Source organism: Microtus oregoni, unplaced genomic scaffold, assembly GCF_018167655.1.
Source record: "Microtus oregoni isolate MIOR12 unplaced genomic scaffold, Mior012 000009F_ref0000495, whole genome shotgun sequence".
NCBI classification, from domain to species: Eukaryota; Metazoa; Chordata; class Mammalia; order Rodentia; family Cricetidae; genus Microtus; species Microtus oregoni.
Window position 1 is genome coordinate 40,083,103 of NW_024543068.1, and position 25,609 is coordinate 40,108,711.

Genomic DNA, 25,609 nt, shown 5'->3' on the forward strand with positions numbered 1-25,609 from the left:
GCAGCCAGTCTGACACTGGGGCTGCCAGGCTGCTTTCCACCCTCCTTCCCCTCTCACACGATCTGGGAAGAACAGAACTGGGAGGCACAGCAATGTCAGAATTCTGATTGTCCTAACCCTTCTCGCACCGCTCCAGACACAGGAGGCACCCCAGCAGTGTGTTTATTTGACAACTGAAAAGCGGAACAAAACAAACAACTCACTGAGTGCTTCAGTTTTATCTTGTCTGTGAGAAATAGGCTGCCAAGAACTTTGATGCTCAATAAGCAAAGAGGCCCGGGGGCTGTAGGAAGAAATTCCACAGAAGAAAGCAGAGTTCACGTGAGCACACAGACACGCACAGACAGACAGACAAACAAACACACACACATACACGTTAAAATAAAGGCAAAAAGAAAAAGCAAAATAACCCCACCAAACAAAGGAAAACAAAACAAACAAACAAAACCCTGAACACTTTTCTGTCTCTTTTTTTGGTACCTCAGTTTAGCAGAAGGGGTAGCCCGAGAAAAGTGCTGCTTTGATTAAAAAGCCAAGAATAATACAAATCATATTCTGTTTCTGTTTTAGGTTCTGGCCACAGAGAACCTAAAACCTGAGCATTTCCCAAGTGACAGTCATGGTTTTCCAGTTTTCATGAAGAGCCCTTTTGAATTTATGCTGAGGAGGCCATTGAAGAAGGGGTTCTGGATGGCCTCAGGTGGGGCCGTCATTTAACACATCAGTTACGAGGGCTCAAACTTTCTTCTAAGGACCACCAGGAAAGAAAGGTGGTCCTGAAGATTCAAACTCTAGAACTGTTGAAGGACACTGAATGAATTTCCAGGTACTTAACATCTGAGGGTACAGGAAGAAGGGTATACCCCACTGTCATGGCGGCTTTGGGCTGCCTTCCACCTACCCAACATAGATCTTTCACTTGGCTAATTCAGAATTTGCCTCTTTTTATAGCAGACAGGAAGATGTAAGTATCTCTCCATGCTCTGAGAGCCTTTCTAGAAAAACTATTAAACCTGAGGCGATGGTGGAGGAGCTCGGAAGTCTGCCAGCAGGAGACAGAGTTGGCATCTGTAGTAGGACAGTCCTCTGAGACTCCCCTTTCCCTCACGGGATCTGGTACCAACTCTGCATAGGAAGTGCCGGAACTGTATCAAAGGACACTGAGCTGGTATCCTGGAAGTAAAAGCTGTGTGTGGAGGGAAAGCCAAGCACCTGCAAATATGCCATCAGAGGATTGGGTGTAGAAATGGTGTCTTAATGGAGAAGCAATATATTTGTGCCAATAAATGAAGGACATTTAGGTTATTTCATAATTTATATATAAATCTTAAGTGTCTAACTTCAATGCTGGTAATATTAAAGCTAGGTGGAAATCAATCAATGCCTGTACCAACCTTTTCTTCTTAATTTTTATATAAATACATTTTCGTATTTTGTCCTTGTTTGCTTTCTACATGACCAGAGGGTTAGCACTGTTTTGGCCACGGTGTTTCCAGTGCTCAAAGGACCCTCCCACCTTGGGCTCCAGAGTGGCTGAGACCTTGGACACCCACGCATTGTACCAGCTCTCAGGTCCTGTACTGTTAACCTCCATGGCAGGGCAGAATTACTTTCTCATCCAACTATGAATATTGGACTAGAAGAAACTATAAATTAGCCTATTTCTGGTAGTAAACAAACTATTTTATCTTGGCCATTGCTTTGCATTCAAACAACTGAAAATTTTCGCTCACCCTCAGAACAGGCACAAGAGGGGAGGGATTTGATTTCTCCTCTCAGTCACTCTTCTTGGAACTTCAAGACAGTACCAAAGTTACAATCGTTAAATAATTAATATGAATAAAAGTAAACTGGGAATTTTTTTTTAATTAAAGGAATTTCTTTTTTCTACCTCTTTGGGATTATGTAGGCCTGAAACGATTAAAAGGAAGTTCAAAAGAAAAATGACCTCAGTGAAAGGGTGGGAGCTCCCAATGGAGTAGAGGTGTAGTGCTGACTTTGTCTACTGCATGGGAAGAAAAATCTAAGACCAGCGACCCACATGCCAGCTGGCTGGAGGAGCTCCCCTCAAAGATAATGTCTCGCCTCATTTTTCTGGCTTATCCTAGCTGTTTGGTATTTGCATTCTTGGTATCAGGACTTAAAATTCTTAGAATGATCTAGAAGTAGCATAACATCCATATGGGAAAACCTTGCCCATACACAAATGTCGGCCTGAAAAGCTACTCAGGGGATAGCAGAGCTGGCTTTTGTCCCTCCATCTGCGCTTTACAGAGTGCGCACATGGCTGTTTTTCCTTTTGCGGTTTTGCTTTCCACGGTTTCAGTAATTCATAGTCAACTGAGGCCTGAAGATATTAAATGGGAAATTCTAGATATAAGCGGTTCATAAAATTTAAATTGAACACCTTTCTGAGTATCATAGCAAAGCTCACTCTACCCTGCCCCATTCTACCTCAATATGGACGGTCCATCCATCTGTCTAGCGTATCCACTGGGTATGAAGCTACCCACCTGTAGGTAACTCAGTATTCGCCTTCATCTTAGTTTCTTATGATCAAGTCACTAACTCCCGTTTCATTAGTTTGTAAGAGCCTTGTGTCACAAGAGTATTGATGCTGGCATTTTAAATTTGCCAAAGAGATGCCATAGAGTCTTTTGTTCCCTTAAAAGTTCTCAGTGAGGAAAGAAAAAGCAAAGCTGAACACGGAGGTTGCCAAGATGTACCGTAAGAATAACTCCTCCAACTTTGAAATTGCAAAGGAAAAGGCAATGTGGGCTAGTTTTGCTTTCAAAACTCGAACAGCAAAAGCTATCGCTACAGTGTGTGATCGGCTTTGGCTAAAAAGGAAGAGGCATTACCATGTGCATGTATAGGGAAACAGCATGGTAATGAAACACGTAGGGTTTAATATCAGATGTCTGTGAGGGGCTATCGAAACATATTCCCAGGAAACAAGAGGAAGGACCACTGTGCTCACCGAAAGAAACTTGTATCTGCTCATTTCCACGAAGGTACACCATGGGCGTCAACACTGTGACATCACTGTTCTTAATTACCTATTCCTCTTGGACAAACAGGGTATGATTGTCTTTCTTTCTTCAAAAATCCTACGTTAACGATTAGAACACATCACTCAGAGAACAAAATAAGCAAAGAGTGTTGGCAGTGTGGGTGAAGGGTATATATTAACTACAACTCACAAGAGTGTGCACTATTTTGTTCCTGCTCCATCTTACCAGGACTAGTCAAGTAAAATTATTTCCCCCACATTTATAATCTGCTTGGCTCGAGGGTTAATTAATAGACAGGTCAGCTGGTGACTCGTTTTCTTGATCTAGTTTAACCCTTGTATCTACATCTTATTATCCCTCACTTGATTTATATCATTGCTTTCTCACGCAGAGGGGTTGCCAGGGTACCTCGCTTCAGCTGTTGCTGTTCCCCCACACAAACAACTAGAGAGTTTACAAACTACAGTGGGTGCTGGGACGGTTGCTAAAAGTTCAGGATGAATGTTCTAGCAGGTAATACCTGTTTTTGAAAAAGTTTTTCAAGAAAATTTATACTTCTGATTTATGATATAGAAACCTTAGACACATTAAAAATGTAGAATTGCGTTTGAGATTTTAGGTAAAAAACACTAAAGTTTCTGAAATCCTAATGTATTTTAAAACTCATCTTGATTGGAATAAAAGCAGTGGTCCTGGATCTTGTAGTTTGGATATTAAAATAGCCCAAGTGTTGAGGGCTTAGTCCCCGGATGATGGTGGAAAAGTTGGTGTGCCATGGGGATGCTAACTTCATTAATAGGTTGACCCACTGGAGATGGCTATCAGGAGGTAGAGCCTCATTGGAGGGAGGAAGTCCCTGGGGGTATGTTTCTGAGAGCATTTCTTATCCCAGGGCTCCTTAATGTCTTTTTCTCTCCACTTCCTGTCTTCTGTGAAGGCACTTTGCTCTACCACAGGTTCCCAGTCCTGATGCTCAGTGTCACCTGGGCCCAGAAGTAATGGAGCCAATTACATCTGATCTAAAACCTCTGAAACTGTGGGCCAATACAAATCCTTGTTTCCTGAAGTTTTTTTCTGTTGCCATAGCAACAGAAGACTGACTGAGGCAACTCTCCTGGGGGTTCACAGGCAGCTTTTACATGTCAGCATTTTAAACTGTAACAAGCACAGATTTCTATAGCAAAGAAATATCAATTTAAATCCGGAGACAATTACCTTACATACAGATTGATTGTGTGAATGAAATTAAGATGCGATCTTTAGAGGCTAGGGTGCATTTAATCCTCTCTTTTTAGCTGAATATATATATCTCTAGATGCTCTAAACCCTTGGAGTGTGGTCCTTAAGAGGTCGGTCCACTTGGAGAATACACTGAGTTTACGGTATAGATAAGCAAAACTCTGAGCAGCCAGCAGGGCTAATTACCTACAGGGCACCTGCTGGATTCACTCCCTGAAGGCCCTGGCAATGCAGCCCTTTATGACTGGTGTCTCTGTTGAGCTTGCATTCAGTGCGACGGAGAACATTTCCTATTAGACAAATCCTGGTGGTTGCTTTTCTATTAGCAAACTGGAAGTAATCAGGAAAATATAACCCCGGATGATTGCCACCTCTTGCCGGATCAGTCATATTTTTCAGGGGACTTCTCTTTAAGACGTTCTCTATGCAGATGCTGTGGCCGTGAGGGACCACCAGGGGCATCCGGATCAATACAGAATCCTTGTGTTTGCCTGCAGATAGCTTGCATATTAAACCGATAACAGCCTTTACTTTTCTCCAGCAAATCTAAAACTCCCCCCTTTACCGAATTAATCATTTTGCTTCATTATTTAGCAAAGTACTAGATGAGCGGAGACTCCATAAACTTTAGGAACTCATTTATTATGTTGGCCCGATCAGAACTTACATTTATTTACACAACGCACCCATAAAACCTAGCTTTCATTAGTGCTGGAGGAACTGTCCTGCTCTCCTCACTGGGGAAGGTGAAGCCGGAGAAGATAATTAGCCCTGAAACAATACGGAGGCTTGCTGGGCAAGCAGCAGTGTGAAAACAGTTACTCCTCACAAAAGAGGGGAAATTAGCTTGCTGGATAAAAAAGGAGGTGTCAGATTGAAGACTGAAAGGCCTGCCAACAGAAGTAGATAGCTCTATGCATCATTAATGAAATTTTTTAGCGCTTAAACGCCACAGCTGTCCACATTTAAATGCATGTATATGCCATGTGTTTCCAAAGATTAATATGCATGCTAAAATATTTCTTCCCCCCTTAAACTTCTAGATGTTGTCTCTGTCTACTTCCTTTCACCTACTTTCTTTCCAAGCATCAAACTGAGCCGGCTTTCTCAGCATCGTGCCCTCATTTCCAAAGCCTACATACGCCACACAACCAGGGGATGGGCAGCGAGCTCATTATATTTTAACAAACACATTATTTTACATTCATAATACCGATATTTTAGTAAACAGAAAGTTTGTTTTGATTTTTCTGCTTCACAGAGTGAAGACTTATGATGTGCGCTTCCTTTCAAAACTTCCTCCCGGAGCATCAATGCTCCCTGAAGCAGCCCCATTTTGGCAGAAATTCAGTTCTGTGCAGTGCCAAAAGAAATAGAATAAACAAACACTGCTCCACGCAGCTGGCGAGATAATTTACATATTACTGCACACCAAACATGAAGACCTGAATATGGATTAGAGCGACGGTGATGACACAAATGTCATATAGATAAAGAGAAACAAAATCCAACACATCGCTGTTTATTTTGCCACTGCTACTGTGTGAGTGCTGCTAAGGAAAAAAAAGAATGGGGAATTGCATTTGGAAAATTGGCCCCCTTTCTGTATTTGAAGTGGGTTCTTTCTAACTGTATCACCAGAAACGAAGGAAGCAGAAAGGCGTGAGTTGGACCTCTCCTATTCCCCGGGTGCGCTTTGTTGGCTAAAACAGTTTTAATGTCTTCAGTTTGGATTAGGTGGATTAGTGATTTTACAAAAATGTCTTTTAAAATGCAAAGCTACCTGAATTCTCATCTAGCCCTTTCTCTAGCCCTGATTATTTCCGCCTAACACTGAGCTCTTTAATTGGGTTGAGGTCCCTGGTAGGGGGTGATGCAGGAAGCAAAGGTCCAGCAAAGATGCTTCTGGAAGCACCATGCAGCGGGCAAGATCTGCCTAGCATCCTTAGCTGATATGTTCTGGTCCTCGTTTCTGCACATGAAGCTTGTTGCTTCTATTTGGCTCTTTTTGATCTCAGCAAGATGGGTGTCCTAGGGAAGAGGAGGTTGCTCCCTGGATAGCACTGCTGCAACTCCTTTCCCCAGTTCCCATCTTTGGGAGGAACAAAAGCCGTAAGATGAGCCAACTGAGAGAATACAGACAAAGATGACAGAGAGGGGGTGAGGGATAAAGAGAATATAAGGTATTTTGTGCTCTCCCACATTAAAATGTCTTTATCCTGAATTGAACAGGATTGACTTACATACAAAAACGCTTTCAAAATGGATTGTTTTAGTAGCTTGTAGACCTCTAACACCCAGGGGCAATTGTCATAGCTATTCTTGCTCAAGGCTAAAAGAAAAGTGAGAAATAGGGCCCATAGATTCAGCTAATCAGATAAATATCATCAAAGTTTATTGTAGAACGGTCTGTAAAATATAGGACAAGGGAGTTGGAAATACTTCACCAAGTGAATCAAAAAGCACTTCCTTTTAGTAACGACTGAAAAATTCCTTTGACTAGGCTAATGAAAACCCCTTTATTTCCATAATTCCAAACTCAAAAACCGGAGCTCCACCACAGCAAGGAAAGCAAGTGAAATCCTGTCATGACTGTCTGTTGAACGGCTGATCCTCAAGGCAGAGGTGAATTCAGAGGGGGACACTAGGAAGCCATTTCATCATGAGGCCTCTGGTCTCTGACAGTGATGGGTGCAGAACTCAATGGTTTTTGGGAGGTGAGCCTTAGTCGATGGGAGGGACTCCTTGGTGATACACCCTTGGGGGCTAGGTTTCTGGCCCTCCCCTGTTCTTTCTCTATCCTGGCTAACACGAGGCAAGCAGTTTCACCCTAACACACTCTTCTGTCACTAGGTCTTTGCTTTGCTGAAGACCCAGAAACAATGAAGTTGACTAAACATGAGCCACACCTCTGAAACCATGAGCCAAATTAATCTTTTCCTCCTTTGATTTTCTCAGTGTTTTGTCAGAGCCACAGAACAAAACCTGACTAATACAGATGTGCAAAAGAGATTTCTGGCTTAAAAGACAATTAACCGCTCTTGTGGAAATTTATGAAAACCCCATCTTAAAACTTTAAAAGAAAGTGGAGACAATGATGTGTTTGGTTTAATCCTACGTAGCCCTTCCAAACCGAGCCTCCTAAAATAAATCCTTGCATTGTATTGCTTCATTCATAAAACCAAGCCACCCTTATTCACATACCTGGAAACACACACAATCAACTTTCAGTGGATAATGCTGTGGGACAATGGTTCGACCCTGTAAACATTTGTTTCTTGTACTTGTTTAATAAAATGCTGATTGGTCAGTAGCCAGGCAGGAAGTATAGGTGGGACAACCATGCAGGAAGTAGAGGCAGGGCAATGAGAACAGGAGAATTCTAGAAAGAGGATTCTGCATTCTGCAGTTGTGACCCAGGCACAGAAGAAGCAAGATGTGACTGCCTCACCAAATAAGGTACCAAGCTACATGGCTAAGATAGATAAGGATAATGGGCTAAGTGATAAAAGTTAATAAGAAGCCTGAGCTACTAGACCAATCAGTTTATAACTAATGTAGACCTCTGTGGGATTTCTTTGGGACTTAACGACTGTGGGAACCGGACAGGACAGAAATCTTGGACAACAGGAAAATTTTTACTCTACATTATTGTGGTTTTTAGGGTTTCCCATAATCTAATTGCATATAATGACACTCAATCTGCAGCATTCCTGTGAACCTGATATTCACTACAACAATTGCTGCATTCACAGTCCCTGCTCCTTGTGACACGTTCACAGTCCCTGCTCTTTGCGGCACACTCGACCTTTGCTCTTAGTAGACACTCATCAGCATTTTGAAGTGAAGGAATGGATGGATGGGTGTGGGTCCTATTTTCTTCTTCTAAAAATGTCAAAATTCTGTTATCCATTCTTCTAAAGAATACTTTCAAAATCACTGAGTCCTCAGAGGTTTCTCTCTCCTTTGCTTCTTACATCAAAGGTAGAGTTATATACCTGATCAGTTGCTTATTTCTTTAACAAACACGCGTTGACCTAACAGTGTGCTGCCCAGACACTAAGCACGCAGGAAGCATCTCACGGTCCTGTAGTTACTTTTGTAACAGATGCTGCCATTTCCATCCCAAACACAGTTTGGAGCAATTATTGCCTCATCTGTGTCAATATTGTCTTACCGTCAGTGTATATGGCTTGGAAGTTCATTGAGAGTAGTGCTGTGCTTTCCTGCAGGCAAGAATCCCAGAGTGGGAACCATACAGCAGGCACGCACAGGGTATTTCTACATTATTGGTCGTTTCATTCCCTTCTAACCCATAACCCAGTGGAATCAACAAAAGCTATGCGTGCAAATGGATTAAATATTCAGAATACAATGTGTATTTGCAAGACAACAATAATAAACTGGCAACATTATGGCTATGGGAAGAATATGTTTTATGTGTTCTAAAATAGCTTTAGCGTTGGCATCTTGAGCCTATGGGCTGATATCTATAATGTTTTATGTACTTTCTTTTATACACAAAAGTTGCCTTTTCAATTTTGATATCTTAATTTCAATCTCCCATGACTTAAACATAATATTCTTATTTGACATTCAGTAAACTCAGTCATAAATGTGTTTAAAAAATGTAAACGTAATTCAGGGGAAGCAACAGACCTAACTATTAGACCTAAATGGAAAACACAGTCGGAGTGGGTGTGATCTTCCTGCAGCAAGAGGAGACAATTATTTGACACTCGTGGCATTTCCACTTAAATGTTTTCTCTCAAATCAGAATGCAAATGTGACTTCATGATCAACAGATTGGCACTAATGCTCCCTGACTGTATTTCTAGACCAGTGCTTCGTGTCCCTTTTCGAGTCATAACATGGAGAAAATGCTAACACAGACTCGCTTTTGGGGCAGGAAACAAGAAAGTGATTGGCCACTGCAGAAGTCTGTGTTCTCTGGAGGATGCTTGCCCTATAAAGTCTTTAATAACTTAGTTCATGGCTAGCCAACTCAAAACACAAGACAAGAGTTCTGCACAAAGAAATAAGAGACTTCTTTGGTTGGTTAAAACATGAATATCTCAGAAGGTGAAGAGGTAATCCAGTAAGAACTAAGTGGCAGATTGGGAAAAAAATGAAAATAAGTAATACCCTAAGGCAAGTATTACTAAGTTTTAGATAACTCCAGTCATTTATACCATGAACATACATTGAAAAAATATGCTTATATATTCAAAAAATTTATTGATCACCGGGTATAGTGTACAAAAATATATGGTTTGCAGCTAGTGGGTCAGATTATAATCTACGATATAATCTATGATATAACAGATTATAATCTATGATATATATATATATATATATATAACTTAATATCAGAGATTCAGTTTATTCTCAGAGGTGAGGAAAATCTTTCTGAAAAATGAAATTTTAGTCATTTTTGAGAGAATTCTAAGAGTCTTCTGGGAGGGAGCCAAGGGCTGGATGGACCCTGAAGACAGAAGAAACAGGCTTGGTGGTAAGAGGAAGAAGTCTGCCCTTGAAGGGATTGGCAGCAAACAGAGGGTCTGGCCTCTAGGGAGAGCAGAGACCTCTATAAACCCAGACAAACAGAAAGGGGGCTTAAAAAAATAATACTTTAAAAAGACTCCATAGGCTTTAGAGTGGAGAGGAGATATTAGAAGATACGAGAAAGGCCGTGGCAGAGGGACTGCTAAGAACACGTACAGCTCACGTATGCCCAAGGCTGGCTTTGCGAACCAGTCATAGCTCACATAGTCTATGCAAACTAGTCATTGGCCAAAGACTCTGTCAGCCTGGACTAAGGTGGCATTAGTGCCTAGACGAAAGGGCCCTTTATACAATAAAATCCACTAGCCAAGATGATGAACTGGATGCAAGGGACAGACCGGCTGAAGAGTGAAGGAGACCCTGTTCTTTGCCTTTACATGACTGAAGAGCTAACACTGTGTTTGCTCGCAGTCCACACGGCTGCAGAAGATCAGTTTGTCAGGAAAGATTAAGATTTTTCTTTTGAACAAACAGAGTTTGAAGTGCCTTGGGGAGCTCTCCGGAGAGCTGCAGTCCTGACTTTGTGTGTCTGGAGTTCCTGGAGCTAGGGGTGGAGTGTGATTGCCTAGAGAGAAGAAGAAGATAAAAAGAGCAACTGGATTTGAAAGCAGAGCAGAGCAGGGTGAAGAGAGAAAGGGGAAAGATCAATGTGGACCAGAGATTCCGAGGGAAACTGGGGGGGGTGAAGGGGATAGGCAGGGAACTTTAGAAAAACTATTCTTTTATAAGAGGATGTATTATAATACAAGAATTCCTCTAAATCTAGAAAACTATAGGGAAGATAATAAAATATAAAATATTTGACATAAGCCCGGTAAACGTCGAACTTAAACCGGGACACATTGATCACATTAAAATCAGAACTGTAACACACATGCAAGGCATGACCAGCATTATACACACATCTTGCTCTGCACTGTATCAAACGTTCTAGGCTGCAAAATATTTATGAATAATGTGAGTTTTAATCACTTTTGATATTCTTAAAACTCTACTAGAATCATAAGCTTTTGGAGTGTCATAGTACTTCCATGTTGGGGTCAGATTTATAGATGACATAAGGATATCATCATACGAGTAGCTCAGATCATCTGTGGATAAATTTTAAAAAGATAAATACTTTTGAGGAGACTGACAACATTACTCTTCATGTCTTTCCTGGCTAATTAGGTTGAATGTTCATTACAGTTGACTATTTTATTTACTGATTTATAACTTGTTTGATTATATATATATGTACATATATTATACACACACATATATAATACAACACACAGAGAGAGAACCACCAATAAACTAAAATTAAATTCCAGAAATAAAACTTAAACATTTTGGACTATTTTGTCTAGATAGATAGATAGACAGACAGACAGACAGACAGACAAAACGGTCCAAACTGTTTCTTCAGTTACAGTGGGGATCCAACAGTAGAGACTTGGGAGGTTATGGGCTTTGGTTTTTAAGAATAATGGAATTACAACATATCCTTAATGAGGAGAATGACATATTCCAACACCATTTCAACCCTTTAGGTCAGACGCACTTGCGCTCAGTAGACTGGAGGAGAACATGGAGATAAGCATGCTAATATGGAATGGAATCTAGACGACCATTGGTGATTCTAATCTTCCTGTCCGAACTGAACAGGTGGACAAACTCAGAGACAATGGGGAAGCTCACAGGACACAGACACAGCACACTGAGAAACTTCAGCCAGCGATGGAGAGTGCATCCAATGCATCCGCTCCCGCATCCGTTATCACCACAGCACAGGGCTCCAGTGCAACCGTGGACTAGGGCTGCAAGTGATAAAGGATGTTTGAGGAAGATTCCTAAGAATCCCTGAAGATAAGAGGAGAGACAAAAGCAAGAGCAGAGAGGACTTTAAAGCTCAGCACAAAAGACTTCCGGCTGGAGCTATGAGATTCAGCTCAGCTCCTGGCTAGATTAACATAAACCTCACATGGAGAGTTCACTATTCAGTTTCTATTACCTGGTAACCATGTCCATCTTTCAACAACAACAACAAAATATATAAGGCATGCTTAGGGGCCAGGGGTAACCTCTGGAGATAGAAGCATCAGAAATAGTCTCGATAGGACACGGATTTTAGAATCACCAGAAAGTTTGAAATAACTATGTGTTAAATAAACAACGTATTAATATGCTAAAGCCTCAAATGGAAAAGTCAATAGCATGCATACATGGGGAATGTAAGAAAAGACAGAACCGCTAATAAAACAAAATCAAATGCTAGAAATAAAAACTTAAAAATGCAAAATAAGTGAAGAAAATCCTTACTGGGTTCATAAATAGACTGGAGATAGCAAAAGGATCAGTGAGATTAGATAATAATAATTTTAAAATCCTAACCAAATCACCAAGAGAATGTGATCAAGTAGATAAGGAAAATGTGCAAAACAATCACAATGGGAAGTATTCCTTCACAACGAATAAAATCATATCATCTGAGGAAAAATGGCATGATCTAGGGATCACCATGGCCAAGAAAAATGAGCCATACTCAAAGACAAACAGCACACAATCTCTCTCGTGTGTGGAATCTCGACCCCAAAAGGTCCAGTTCTGAAAATAAGCGGGGGTGTTTGGGAAGAGCAAAAAGAAGAACAGAGTAAGCAGGGGGACAAGAAAAGGCAATGATGCAATCGAGTTATATCATACAAATGTATGAAAATATCACAATAAACCCATTATTCTGTGCTACTGATAAATACTAATGAAAGAAAAAAATTAAGATTTTAAAATAAAAGTCCTCTGTGGAAAGAAAAAGAAGAGGCTTCCTGCTTCGGTCCCTGTCATCTGTCGGTGTGCTTACTAAGCACAAATATTAACTCTGCTCTTCCAAGGGAGTGTGCCACAGACAGACTCGTGAGGAAGGCTTGTGAATATGCTCACTGACTTTCTCCTTTCTGCCCACTGGTGTGTCAGGGAAGCATTGCTGGAGCCTCTCATCTGCCTTCATGTCATGTCTAAGGCAGAGAGTCTTCTAAGCTGCTCAAACAGCTTAATAAACTCTTCAACGGAGAGCAGAGTTTCCACACGACAGACAGATGAGTCTCAGGAGCCATTTTGAGCCATGGGAACCTCTCACCAACTGTGTGCTGATAAGACAGCCGAAGACCAAATGCTCCGGAAGCTTTGGATTTTCACTTATATCACTGCGGAAGAGCTGGGAGAAGCCATCGATGTGAGGCCACAGATGGTGGCTTTCAGAGGAGTTGTGGAGCCAAAGAGAGCTGGGTCGAGAGAAAGGTCTCAAAAGCCAGGCGCCCAGTTAACTGATAAAGCTCAGCATTGCCGGCAGTAAGGAAGACAGGAAGAACATCCGTGAGATGATTTTTTACAGTATGGGAACATCAAAGTGGTTTAAACCATGGCTTGGACAATCACGACTCCACAGATGAAGTCGTCACCCAGAAATGTACTGCGAATGGTCACAGCTGTGAAGAAAAACCCCGTGGAAGCAAGAGTTGGCTAGTGCCTCATCCAGCCAAAGAGGTCAAAATGATCCTTTTGATCATTTTGGTGATGATTTGGAGATGGTTTGGGTGGTAATGATGATTATTGTCATGGAAGAGGCTTCAGCAGTCATGGTGGCTTTGGTGGCAGCTGTGGTGGTTGTGGTAGGTTTGGTGGTAGTGGGGATTGCCTATAATGGATTCAGTGATGACGGAAGCAGTTGTGGAGGTGGTGGGAGCTAGAATTGTTTGGGCAACTACAACACTCAGTCTTCAAATTTTGGACCTACAAAGGGAGGGGATTTTGGAGGCAGGCGTTCCGGCCCTTCTGGTCTTAGAGGCCAAGGTTTGCTAAACCACAAGAGTAACGTGCTGATGGTGGTTCTAGCAGCAGTAACGACGGCACTGGCAGAAGGCTTTAATTACTGCCAGGGAAAGTCTTTCCTGTCTCCCAAATTAAGACACGGAGGTGTATAAAGAAAAGTAATTAGCCACAGAGACACAACTAATGGCCAAGCTCTTAATCAGGGTGTTTGTTTGCGATGCTCACGGAACACCGCCCCCTTCACTTGAGAAATTCACTCTTCTACTGAAAATTTCTCAGATTAACATCTTATATTTAACATTCGATTATAATTTAAATTTTCTTTCTTTCTTTCCTTTTCCTATTCTTGCTCCTCTCCTTCTATTCTTCTCTTCCTGCTCCTCCCTCCCTCCCCACCACCTCTCTCTGACCGTAAGGAGAAACAGGAGAGGGGGTATATAGATAGCTATATGATGCAATGTCATATCTTTGGAGAAAAGAGTGGGAGGTTTTTAAAATGAACCTATTTATCGGGTATTGCTATTGAAAGAACTTTTTGATATTGGGAGCTTGGCTAGAAATATTCTAGAGAAGGAAGCTGGTTTTGACATGTATAAGAATTTTTTTTTAACAACCATCTCTCTTGTAAGTAATTAGTACAAGTAATTACATAATTACTTGATTATGTAGCAGCGGTAAAAATTTTACAGGAGGTTTCTCACTTAAACTCTAGCCTTATAAAAATAATTGCCACAAGTCAAATTTATTTTCTAAATGCAGTAATTCTTTCTGCATTTCATTTTTGTTCGTGGGGGGGTGGAGTCTAAGTCTATTTTTGTTTAATGACCAGAGCCCAAGAAATGTGTACCTTCTTAATATGCCACTATGTTTAGATACCCATTTAAACACCTAGGATGACTCTTCAGGCTACAGTGTGAGAAACACCTAGATAGGACATGAAATTATAGTCTGAGATTACCTTCTAAAGAATGTCTTCAGTCAGAAAGCTGTAAAACCATTAGTTAGATCAGGGTGAGGATACTATTACTTAAGTCAAAAACAACAACAGAAAACTAAAGGTTCTTAGTTTTCAAAATGTACCACCAATAGCAATATGGAGAAAGGGAGAAGGTACCCAGAGAGAAAGAAAGAAAAGAGGGGAGAAGGGGAGGCTTTATATAACGCCCCCTTGTTGCACAGCCTGAGCAAGGCAGCGTGTCAGGTTCCTTCCCTTTTATTTCATGCTCTCTTTTTCTTTTTTGAAAGTGAGCTGGCTCACCATTGCAATTTTTCTCAAGTCCTTAGAACTCTAATTAAAATGTGGTAATTGGTTATGTTACCTCAATTACCATGATGCATGGACATTGATGCAATGTGACACCAGCAGAATCCCTTGGGTGTTTTACCCTGGGGCCATCCCATTTATTGTGGCCTTATTATTTTCAATTATGTGGCTAGATGTGGTGTATACTTTCAAGGCCATTAAATGTGTATGGTTTTTCCGGACACAAAGTTCTGTTCTCAGGAGAGCTCTGCAGGATCAGAGCAGAAGGAGGAAAAATGGGTGTGGGGATAAAACCTCAGACCCTCAATGCACTGAGAATTCAAAGGTACACTTGCTTTAAACAAGGCATTTCAAAGGAATCTAGCTTCGTTCTGCGTTTGAAAAGCGGGAATGATTAATGTTACCAGACAACGACTGTGCCTAATAAAACAGAGGCCTCATAAGAGATTAAGACTGATGGGAAAACAGATACAAAAGATGAATTTCTTCACTCTTTCCAATACTTTCACTTTTTTGTTTGTTTGTTTTCAGACAAGATCTCACCAAGCAGCACAGACTAGCCTGGAGTGCACTATATAGCTCGGGCTATAGTTCTCCCATCTTTGCCTCTGGAATGCTGGGATGATAGACCTGTGCTACCATGCCTGGCAAGACAAGTCTCTCTCTCTCTCTCTCTCTCTCTCTCTCTCTCTCTCTCTCTCTCTCTCTCTCTCATATTTAGTTGATTTTAGTTTCTGAGACTTCATTTCACAAATACATTGTATTTACATCATTTTCTTCCCTTCTTCTCCCTCCTTCCTGCATCTCCTGTGCCCCCCCACCCCCAGCCCGAATTCATCGCCTCTCCTATAGACAAAGTTGTTTTGCACTGTAGATAATGCTTTGGGCCTCTTAGCAAGGATAGGCAAAGCTGTATTGAATGTCTTTCAGATGCATATTTGAAGAAATCTGTCCTCAGAGTGTACATGAAAATAGGAGTAGTAACTCTTGACAGAATCAAGTATTTCCCAAAGGGAACCCTACTGACATTTGTGGGAAGATCTGCCTGCCTATGGGGTTGCTTACTCGTTCTGTGCTGTGTCGTTCAAGGCCAGTTTTATCCTCCGTGGTCACAAACAACTCCCAAATATTCGCCTCAAAAAGCTTGGAGCTCGTCTGGAAGTGAGGAGTGAGCACGTGGACGCAGTGTACTGTTGAACCGGTCTTAAATGATACCTGGGTCTTCTCCAGCTTTCCTTTCTGAAATTACAGCCCCGGATAGCTCAAAGTTGGAGAAAAATTCTGGCTTTGTTTCTATCTTTATTGACCTGCTATCTCCAAATAGGTGTCATACTGGATCAGGAAACTGAGAAGGAAGTTGTTCACAAAGATCTAAGCAAGGAGCAAGACTATGGTAGAAACTTTAAGCGCGTTACTCTGTATTTCTCTGAAGACTGTCTGAGGACATTTCTATACAGTATCTCTACACTAGAATCCTACGATAGACAAAGAGCGCACTTTTCGTTAAGTGAATGTGATTACACTATTCTAGGGAGCCTTGGCTGTGCTTTGTATAATATAAATTTTTTTCAAAAAACTTTTTGTGATTCAGAAGAGAGTTTTGATAGATGTCCTGTATACACTTAAAAATAATGTCATCTTTGTTGCTATTGGATGACAGGCTTACCCATTTTTGTTGTATATATAAGATTATCACCATGCTTTGATATGCAAATAGTGCACTGAATAAAATTAGCATATCCATAATCTCAGAGCCTCTTTTGTGCATGTGTGTGGTAAGAATGCCTAAAGCCTCCTCTCTTAACACATTTCTTGTTTGCGAGGCAATATCATTAACTATATTTTTGCTTTTATATATTATATCTCTAGATTATTCAGTCTGCCATAATTGAAGCTTTGTGTTCTTTGATGGACCTCTTTCCACTGTCCCTGTATCCTGCCCCTGCAATCACCAGTCCACTGTCTCTTTAGATTTGTTTGTTCTGCTGCTACTTTAAGATTCCACATACGAATACGATGGTCCAGCATTTTTCTTCTGGTGCCCACTTATTTAATGCCATATGATGTCCTCTAGGCTACTCTATGCTGTGGCAAATGTCTGAATCTCCATATAAAGGATGACTATACACATTACAATTGCTTTTTTATTCATCCACCAGTCATGATCTCCGTGTCCATGTCTTAGCTCTGGGGGATAATGTTGTGAAGAACGCGGTTATACAGGTACCTTAGCGAGGAGATGGCACATACCCTGAACAGAGGCTGTGGGGTCGTACAGTAATTCTATTTTCAAACCCTTCAAGAACTTCCATATCATTTCCCACAGTTGCAGCAATCAACCTCCCACAGGGACAAAGGGGGTAGCTTTTGTCTGGACCTCTTTTCTTGCTGATAGGACTTGGTTGGAGTGTTTTAGATGTCTATTAGGTCACGTTGTTTCACGATAACATTCATGTCTTCTTATGTTCACACTTACTTTCTGGTCTATCAGTCGTTGAGGTGTGGTGTTGGAATTTCTGTACCACACTCTCTTTTCCTTGCCTTTTCACAGAGACATAGTAGGTTTTAATTTACCCAATTTAACAATTATATTCTTTTAAGTAGTTTTCAGTCCATTTCATTCCCTGGGACTATTGATGCAGCCACATTAAATCTCATCCTGTCCTTAAAAGCCTTATTACGTCTGTTTCTTATTTTCTTTTTCTTCTTTAGACGGCGATATAAAAGAATGACCCTATTCATTTCCTTTCGTATCTTCCTCTAGCTTTTTGCCTGGCTGTATCTTTCGGGTGTCGCAGCCACCCATACATACTTGATCTTATCACAGCCTCCCCTGAAAGGATGCTCCAGTACCTCACACAAAATGAAAAGAGTACAAAGCATTGTGGCGTAGCTGCTTCCTGGCCCTTGCGACTCTCCGTGTTGTAAATCCTACCATGCAATGCTATTATCTTGATTTAAACAGTCCATTAACACTTAAAGAGATTGAAATAATAGGAAAGTGTTTCTCATTTACTCACAGTGAGCAGCCCCATGTTCTTTCCTTTGCATATCTGGGTTTCTATTGGATATAAGTTCTGTTTGGTTGATGGCCTTCCCTTGACATCCTAGTAGAACAGGTACGCTGACGACAAACACTTCCGCTAGAGATAGTTAGAAACTCTATTTCCTTTCCTATTGGAATGCCACCTGCTCTGTGAAGGAGGCTCCAGGTATTTTCTCACATTGCCCCTTCACCTCCATCTCCACCTTTCCCATCTCCTGAACTTCCCGTTTCTGAGAATAATCTGGGAGTCACTCTTCTTGAAAGGGTCTCTCCATTCTTCCTCCAGCTGCTCTGAAGGTACTGTCTCACCTCTGGGCTTTACCTGTTTGATCTCGTCTACATTAGCTTGTTTTCCTGTTGTTACCATAAAACCTGACAAAAGCTACTTAGGTGGAAATGGTTTATTTTGGCTCATGGTTTGAGAGTACTGCCCATGACCACACAGAAGTAATGACCGTGGAAGCTTGAGGTGGATGATTGATCCCAATTGTGTCCAAAGTCAAGAAGCAGAGAGGACAGAGAACAAGCTAGCACTTGGCTTGCTTTACCCCCCCCCCCCTTCTTTTGACATCCAAGATACCAGCCTAGAGAATGGTGCTACCCACAGTGGGTAGGTCTTCCCACCTCAGTTCACCTACCAAGATATTTTCCTCTAAGTACTCCCGGAGGCCGGGTGGCCCACTCTCCATCCCTCTGCTCCTTTCCCGAGAGTGACGTTCAGTCTCTTTTTATCACTAACATCCTTGCTTGCTACCTTCATTGTTCCAAATCACCTCATCAGGAGAGACTTGGCTGTCATTTACATGACCTCTCTCCATTAGCTCACACTTCCAAGAAGCAACTTGCCTTTACTATAGAGATAGGTAAGACAACCCAGAGGATTGGGAGATGGCTCAATAGATGAGAGAGTGTTCGCTGCACAAGCAAGAGGACCAGAGTTCAGATCCCCAGCATACCTGTAACAGCGGGGTATGCCTATAACCCCAGTACTGTGAGGGATGCAAACTCTGGGGCTTGCTGATTGACAACTTAGCTCTAGATTCTAGGAAACCTTTCTGTTCCAAGAAAGTGACAGGGAAAGACTCATCCTTTTCTGTCCTCCCCACAGGAGTATGCTTACCTGCATACACACATGCACAAATCCTCGTATATTCCATACATGGGCATTTGTGACCACATGCATGTGTGCATGTGCGTGTGCATGCACGTGCGCGCACACCCACTCGTGTGCACACAGATACTCACACGCAAACATCCATGCTCTACAGCTACTTTACAGAGCCATGCTCTACAGCTACTTTACAGAGCTCAATCCAGCCTTCCTGATCATGATTCAAATAAAGCCTGGATCAGTTTTGTCTTTGCCAAACCAGTTGAATGCCCTGAAAATGCCATAACTTTTCCTATTGCCAGTGGTGCTGAGCTAAGCCTCTCTATCCTCACCACAAAGAAGATAAAAAATAACAACCTTTTCTGCCTTTACAAACATTAGCAAGAAGAAGGGGAGGGGTAGGGGAGAGGGAGGAACAGGGAGGGAGGGAGAAGAAACGATGTTAGTTAAACAGTTTCACAACAAACAAATTATTTCAAGAATAGACACCCTGCTGGGCAGTGGTAGTGCACACTTTAATCCCAGCACTCCGAGGCAGAGGTAAGAGGATTTCTATGAGTTCGAGGCCAGCCTGGTCTACAGAGCGAGTTCCAGGACAGCCAGGACTGTTACACAGAGAAACCCTGTCTTAAAAAAAAAAGAAAGAAAAGAAAAGAAAAAAAGAGAAATATGAAAAGAAAAAAGAAAGGACATCTAATTCTTGATTATTGGTAATAATCAATAATCAATATTTGATTATTGGTAATAATTTGGAAATCTTAAGAACTGTGACAGCTTCAGTTAAGATCAGTTGAACAGAACCGTTGAGAGAAATCACCCCCTGAGACTCAGCACAGACACAAAAGCAAAGGGGACAGAGAGATCTAATGATTCCTTGCCTTTCTGCCCTGAGTCCTTGACCTAAAACACACCAGAAAAGTCAATCCTAAAGCTTTGATAAGACGACAATTTGTATGTGTTTTCAATGACAATTCTTGTTCCTTTGGGTTCCCTTTTTTGCATTTTGCATTTTCCAAATATTTTGTACGACTGGAATGAATATATATATATATATATACACACATATATATGTACTTATACACACACATATATATATACATTCCAGTATATGTATGCGTATATACATGCGTATGTATGTGTGTATGTGTATGTATGCATGTGTATTTTACTTATTTAAGTCAAATGTAAAAAAAGTGGCCCTACAACTAGTAGACACTGATGTCGAGGTCACTTCAGGGATACCCTCTTTCCAGTGATGGTTTCTTCAGGGTTACCCTCTTTCCAGGGACGGTTTCTTTCTCCTGAGAATGTGAAGGCTTCCAGAGCAAATGTGTATTCTATATTGTAATTAAAGCAGCTTCTACTCTTACATATTTCTTTCCCCCAGTAACTGCTGAAACCTGCACCCGCAGGTCTGGCAAATGGTTAATGGAAAGCATGTCCTCCTGCTACCAACACTGCATTAAACTCTCGGAGGAAACTTGACAGTTCTCAGTAATCTGTCAGAAGACCCTAGAAGCAGGACTGCTGGGGACAGGTGTACAGATGGCTTTAACTCCTCATTCAACAGAAAGATAAACAACAGATATTCAAGAAATGAAACTGTACCCAGAGCACACACACTGCGCCATGTACTTAGGGTATTAAACTATCTCCTAGCAAAACATTCTTGGAGTAGTTGTGTGCTTGGCGAACATTTTGGTGAAGGAATAAATGAAAGAATTAATATCCTCAGTGGTAAGAATAACCAAAATATACATGTAATTTTTTTAAAAAAGACAATGAGATGTGCTAAAAAGCATGTGAGCAACATGAATAACTTTCTGTTATGATGAATGGAGTTTTGGTTAGGGGATGGTTATGTCTCTAGTTTGCAAGGAAGCTTATAGGGGTGCATGTTTGCTTAAAAAAACAACAGAGCCAATTGTGCGGGGGAGTGACACTCACGGGTTCTTTTCCCATCTTCTTTTGTAGCCGCGTCTGCCACTGGACGGCTTGCATGACAATGGCTTCCCACCTTCTTTCGAGGTTTACAATGATCAGCTGCATGGGCTGGTGGTCTGCATTCAGATTGCAGGTGTCGCGGTCGTCCAGAAGGTGCTGGCACAGCCTCAGAATGGAAGCTACCCCTCTACGACGCTGCTTGATCTCGTGACAGAGAGACTGCAATACAGAGAAGGAGACCAGTTTGTATGTGTTAGGAGGACCAGCTTTCTGGAAATATGAGATAATCACTTCCATCACGATTTCACATTGCACAGACATGCTCAGCTTTGAACACTAAGGCAGGAGCGGACCTACAGTTTTCTTGAGATTGGTGGCCTCCAATACACAGCTGATGAACGCTAGGGAGTTTAGGAGCCTCTGTTTCCTAGTCCCCTTTCCTCTGATTTATGCTTCCAAAATGGAAGATCTCGCCTTGACACTCAGGTATTAGCAATCTCTCACATGGTGGAGAAAAATCACGTAAGTCATATGAACTGCAGACTGTAAACAGAGTGAGGGTGTTGGTTCAAGGTCAAAGGAAACACAACAACAAATAGAAAATCCTCCTCCAAGTGCAATTATTCTTCTACATTTATTCCTAGATCCTTTGGAGGGAAAAGTTCAGTATTTTATTGGCAAAAATAAATAATACTGCAAAGAATTTTCATATGTAAACTCTATTATCTAAAAAACAGTGGGCAATATTTCTCTTCCAATGCTTGATTAACAAAGCAATAATGTTCCTAACACAGAAATCAAGACACTGGATTATTACTGCACAATTTGCTGGTTATTCTGTTTCTTTTAATAGACACCCACACCATTTAAAAAGGATCTGCATGCATCAAAATAGCATTTTGCCTCTCAGAAGCATTTGTATTGCTGCGCTGACCCTAAGCTGAACGATTGAAACAAAATAGTGGGTACACATGTCTAAAAATATTATATCCTTTCTTTGCCTACGGATAGTGTGTAAGTGATATTCTAATTCAGAGCCTTCAGGAGAAATGATGATTATACCCACAAACATCACTGAATTGCTAATCTCCTTCTCCTGCCACCATTGGACTGTTCCAACAGTTAGCAGATTGCTTATTAATCAACAAGGGTAAACAAGACAATGCAATTTCATTTAGTGTGAGGGTTTTAATGCCTGGAAGTATTTGTGCTTAAAACGTTAATCTAGATAAGGCTTCATTAGAAGAAGTCTTGAGATGATTAAGTGCTGTTCGCTGAATTGTGCACGGGGTAGGAGTAGTTGATCAGCAGGTGGACATTCCATACAGATGTTCCACTTACTGATATAATGCATGCTATATCCATTTAAATGACCCTAACTCGGTAATAGCTGGAATTCTATTATTTCCATAATGAGAGAACCTGTACCTTTAATATTTCTGCATTTTAAATGAGGTGAATGACAAATTCCCAAACCTCTATTTATGGCAAAATATGACTAGGAATTTTATTATTCATGTCTTACCCGAGCAGCTGTTTGAGCTAGGTTTCCTAGGGTACATTTCTATTTTCCTATATAAGTCCCAATACCATCCTGGCTCTGACAAATTCTTTTTCTGATGCTATTCACTAGTTCAGTGTAGAAGACAGGAAACCCCTAGACAAGCAAAGACAAACTTGGAGCCTAGTAAAGCAATAATACTGTCTTCATCTTCTCCAGCAGTTCTCCCAACTACCTCCCCAACCCCCACTCCTACCCCATACCGTGAGACACACACATGCACACACGCACACACGCACACACACACACACACGTGCGCATGCATACACATGCACATACATATGCACACACATGCATACTTTCACTTCAACTTGTCCCCTTAATTTACAATTGTCAAGGCATGCAAATGATGAAGCCCATCTAATAGCAAATTTTGCCCAAATATTGAATATGCAAGAAAGCGCTATGGGTATGGCCAATTGAAATTGGTTCAAATGAGACCTAGAGACATGAATATTGATGATTTGGGGTTTTGAACTGTGGCTAAATTGTTAAAAGAAAATGGCTAAAAAAATCAGGAGATGTTTTGATGGAATTTGGGTTTTGCAAACCTCTCTTTAGTAGAACAATAAGTGCATATCTATAAGCCAACAAAAAACCTCGAAGTTTTTAGCTGAGGGAAAAATCATAATGAACGGCACTAAAACTTTGTGTGGCGTTACCTCAGGTCATACTGCGAAGCAGTTCAGATGGGCTTCATTCACCACACAAAGTCCTCACAAAGGCTATTTGGGATGTAATATGTTTTTCATAAAGATTACTGACCATGATTTCTTGAAAGTGTGCAGAACATATTGAGTTTCTACATATCTAGACTATCTGCATCTACATCTTAATGCAGGGAAGTCAATATAAATACACTACCTTAAAAACTACAAAAGCAAGGCTGAAGAAATGGGTCAGAGCTCTTGCATTGCAAGAAAGGAAAACTGAGGCTCACTTACCACCCAGCCCAGCCGAAGCTGCATTTGGGTGCAGAAAGACCCTGTCTCAGGCCATTAAGACAGAACACTAGAAGACATCTGATGTCCTCTTCTGGCCTCATGTCCAAACAGGGGCACATACACCCCCATGCTGATGTGTACTCACTATGCACATACGCCATAGTCCCCACATAAACAGCATCCTAAAAATTTAAACTACAAAAGCAGGTACTGTTAACATTTGCTATCTGAGTTCTGCATCCTCACAATTCGGCAGTTTTCACTTTAAATATCTTAAGGGTTTAATCTATATCCTAGATTAATTTTTTTTCCCATGTGAACTGTTCAAAGGAAACTGGAGGATTTTTTTGTACCTAACATTGTTTCAGTCTTTCTTTTTACCTAGAGACAGTTGATAGCATTCTCCTACATAAATGTGTTTCCCTGACAACCAACAAAATGTATTTATTTATAATCACACATACTAAATAAAAATCAGTGGTTTGTTGCCAACCTTCCTTAGAATCAGTATTCTACATTATTTTTCTAATAAACTGAGATACATATTCTCCATATGTACTGAGAAATGTTAAATATAACTAGCGGGAGCAAATGATTATTATTATTTTCTGCCTTAGATTTTAGAGAAATATATTTTAGAAAGCAGAAACTCCAGCCAAGTAAGTAAGGCAGTCATAGAATAAGACAAACATCCTTCCATGATCTCCTCACATCTGTGATGTGTCTTCCACTTGCTGGAACGGAGGATTACACAGAGAACAAGTCATTGCTCCTTCCGTCAAAGAGCGGAGACTTTACTAGATATGAACTACATAACTAAGCACAGTACTCTGTAGGGGGGGGGGGGAGAAAGAGGGAAAGAGAAGAAAGAGTTGTGTAAGAGAGAGAGAGAGAGAGAGAGAGAGAGAGAGAGAGAGAACAGAGACAAACACCAAGTGATGTGCTCCAGGCAAGCTGCTGCTGGAATTTCATCCACCTGTAAGAAAATGACAGGAGCCAGGGGCCCAATATGAGTGATGGAAGTCAAAGGGGTAGAGAGCCCAGAGACCTGTTAAGGTGGTGTACGATCAAGCAGGCTTAGGTGGTAAGAAGTGGTTCTTGTGTTGGGAGCTGGAAAGGGGGAGGGGGCAGAGAAACATCCACAGCGCTGGTCATTACAGCCAACTCTGAAGCATGCTCTAAAGAAATCCTCCTGGTTCTGATACGAGTCACACGGCCTTCTTGAGAAATAGGAAAGAGGCTGAGAAAACAATATTTAAAAGGAATTTCAGTTACGTCTAAGAAAGGGATTCTAAAGACTTGAGCGTTGTAGCAGCCCGTCTTTATCAGAATCTTAGTGTCATCTCCCAGGAGAAATGTCCTGGCAGGCTACTCTCAAGTTTTTAACTAGCCCCTTTATTTATTTTTCATAAAGTTCCCACCAACTTTTGTCATGTTTCTAAAAAGACAGATTTGTAGTAAACATGGAAAGGCTGAAACAAATCATCAAACTTCCATGGTTTAGGGCTGAGAAGTTACCCCCTTCTTCCCATAAAACAATCAGACGTCACACACACTGAAGGCATCTGTTTGGGGTCACACTGTAAGACAGTTGCTAAGAGGATAACAGCTTTCCCCCTACGTTTATACACTGCTAATCTAACCTTTAATTCACCAATGGCGGAACACACAAATTTTGGAGGGAAGTGTGCTTTGTTTTGTGTGTCCCCGGCTTAATCAACTTTTCCCATGCTTAACTACTCATATTAGTAAGCCAGATATAATTTTAAAACAACAACAACTTCTGTTTTCCTTTTGTGGTGCTGCAATTTGAACCCAAAGCCTCACAAATGGTAACCAAGTGTTCTACCATTTTCCACCAAGCCGAATAAGACGTTTGTTGTTGGCTTTAGGCTCTCAGCAGCCCTGAAGGGAAGACTTCCGATGTTAGTGCTTAGCTGTCACGGTGTTACACATTTGCTTAAATGAAAACATATTATACAAAAGGGAACATTTACCTGCATGTATACATTCTTGACATCAAATGAGTATTAGCTACCTCACAAAATGCAAATGAACACACAATAAAAGAACGAGTATGATTATTACTGGAACTATTATATTAAAAACAAATGTCA

At 41.1% G+C, this 25,609-nt stretch overlaps 1 protein-coding gene across 4 annotated transcripts in view; it reads right to left on the reverse strand.

The window, feature by feature from the left end:
* Akap6 (A-kinase anchoring protein 6) overlaps positions 1–25,609 on the reverse strand; it is a 399,217-nt gene that overhangs the window by 21,700 nt on the left and 351,908 nt on the right. For all 4 annotated transcript variants that reach the window (XM_041658789.1, XM_041658788.1, XM_041658791.1 and 1 more), the window contains exon 13: positions 20,991–21,206. In XM_041658789.1, the coding sequence (XP_041514723.1) occupies positions 20,991–21,206 (216 nt within the window). The remainder of the gene's footprint in view (positions 1–20,990; positions 21,207–25,609) is intronic.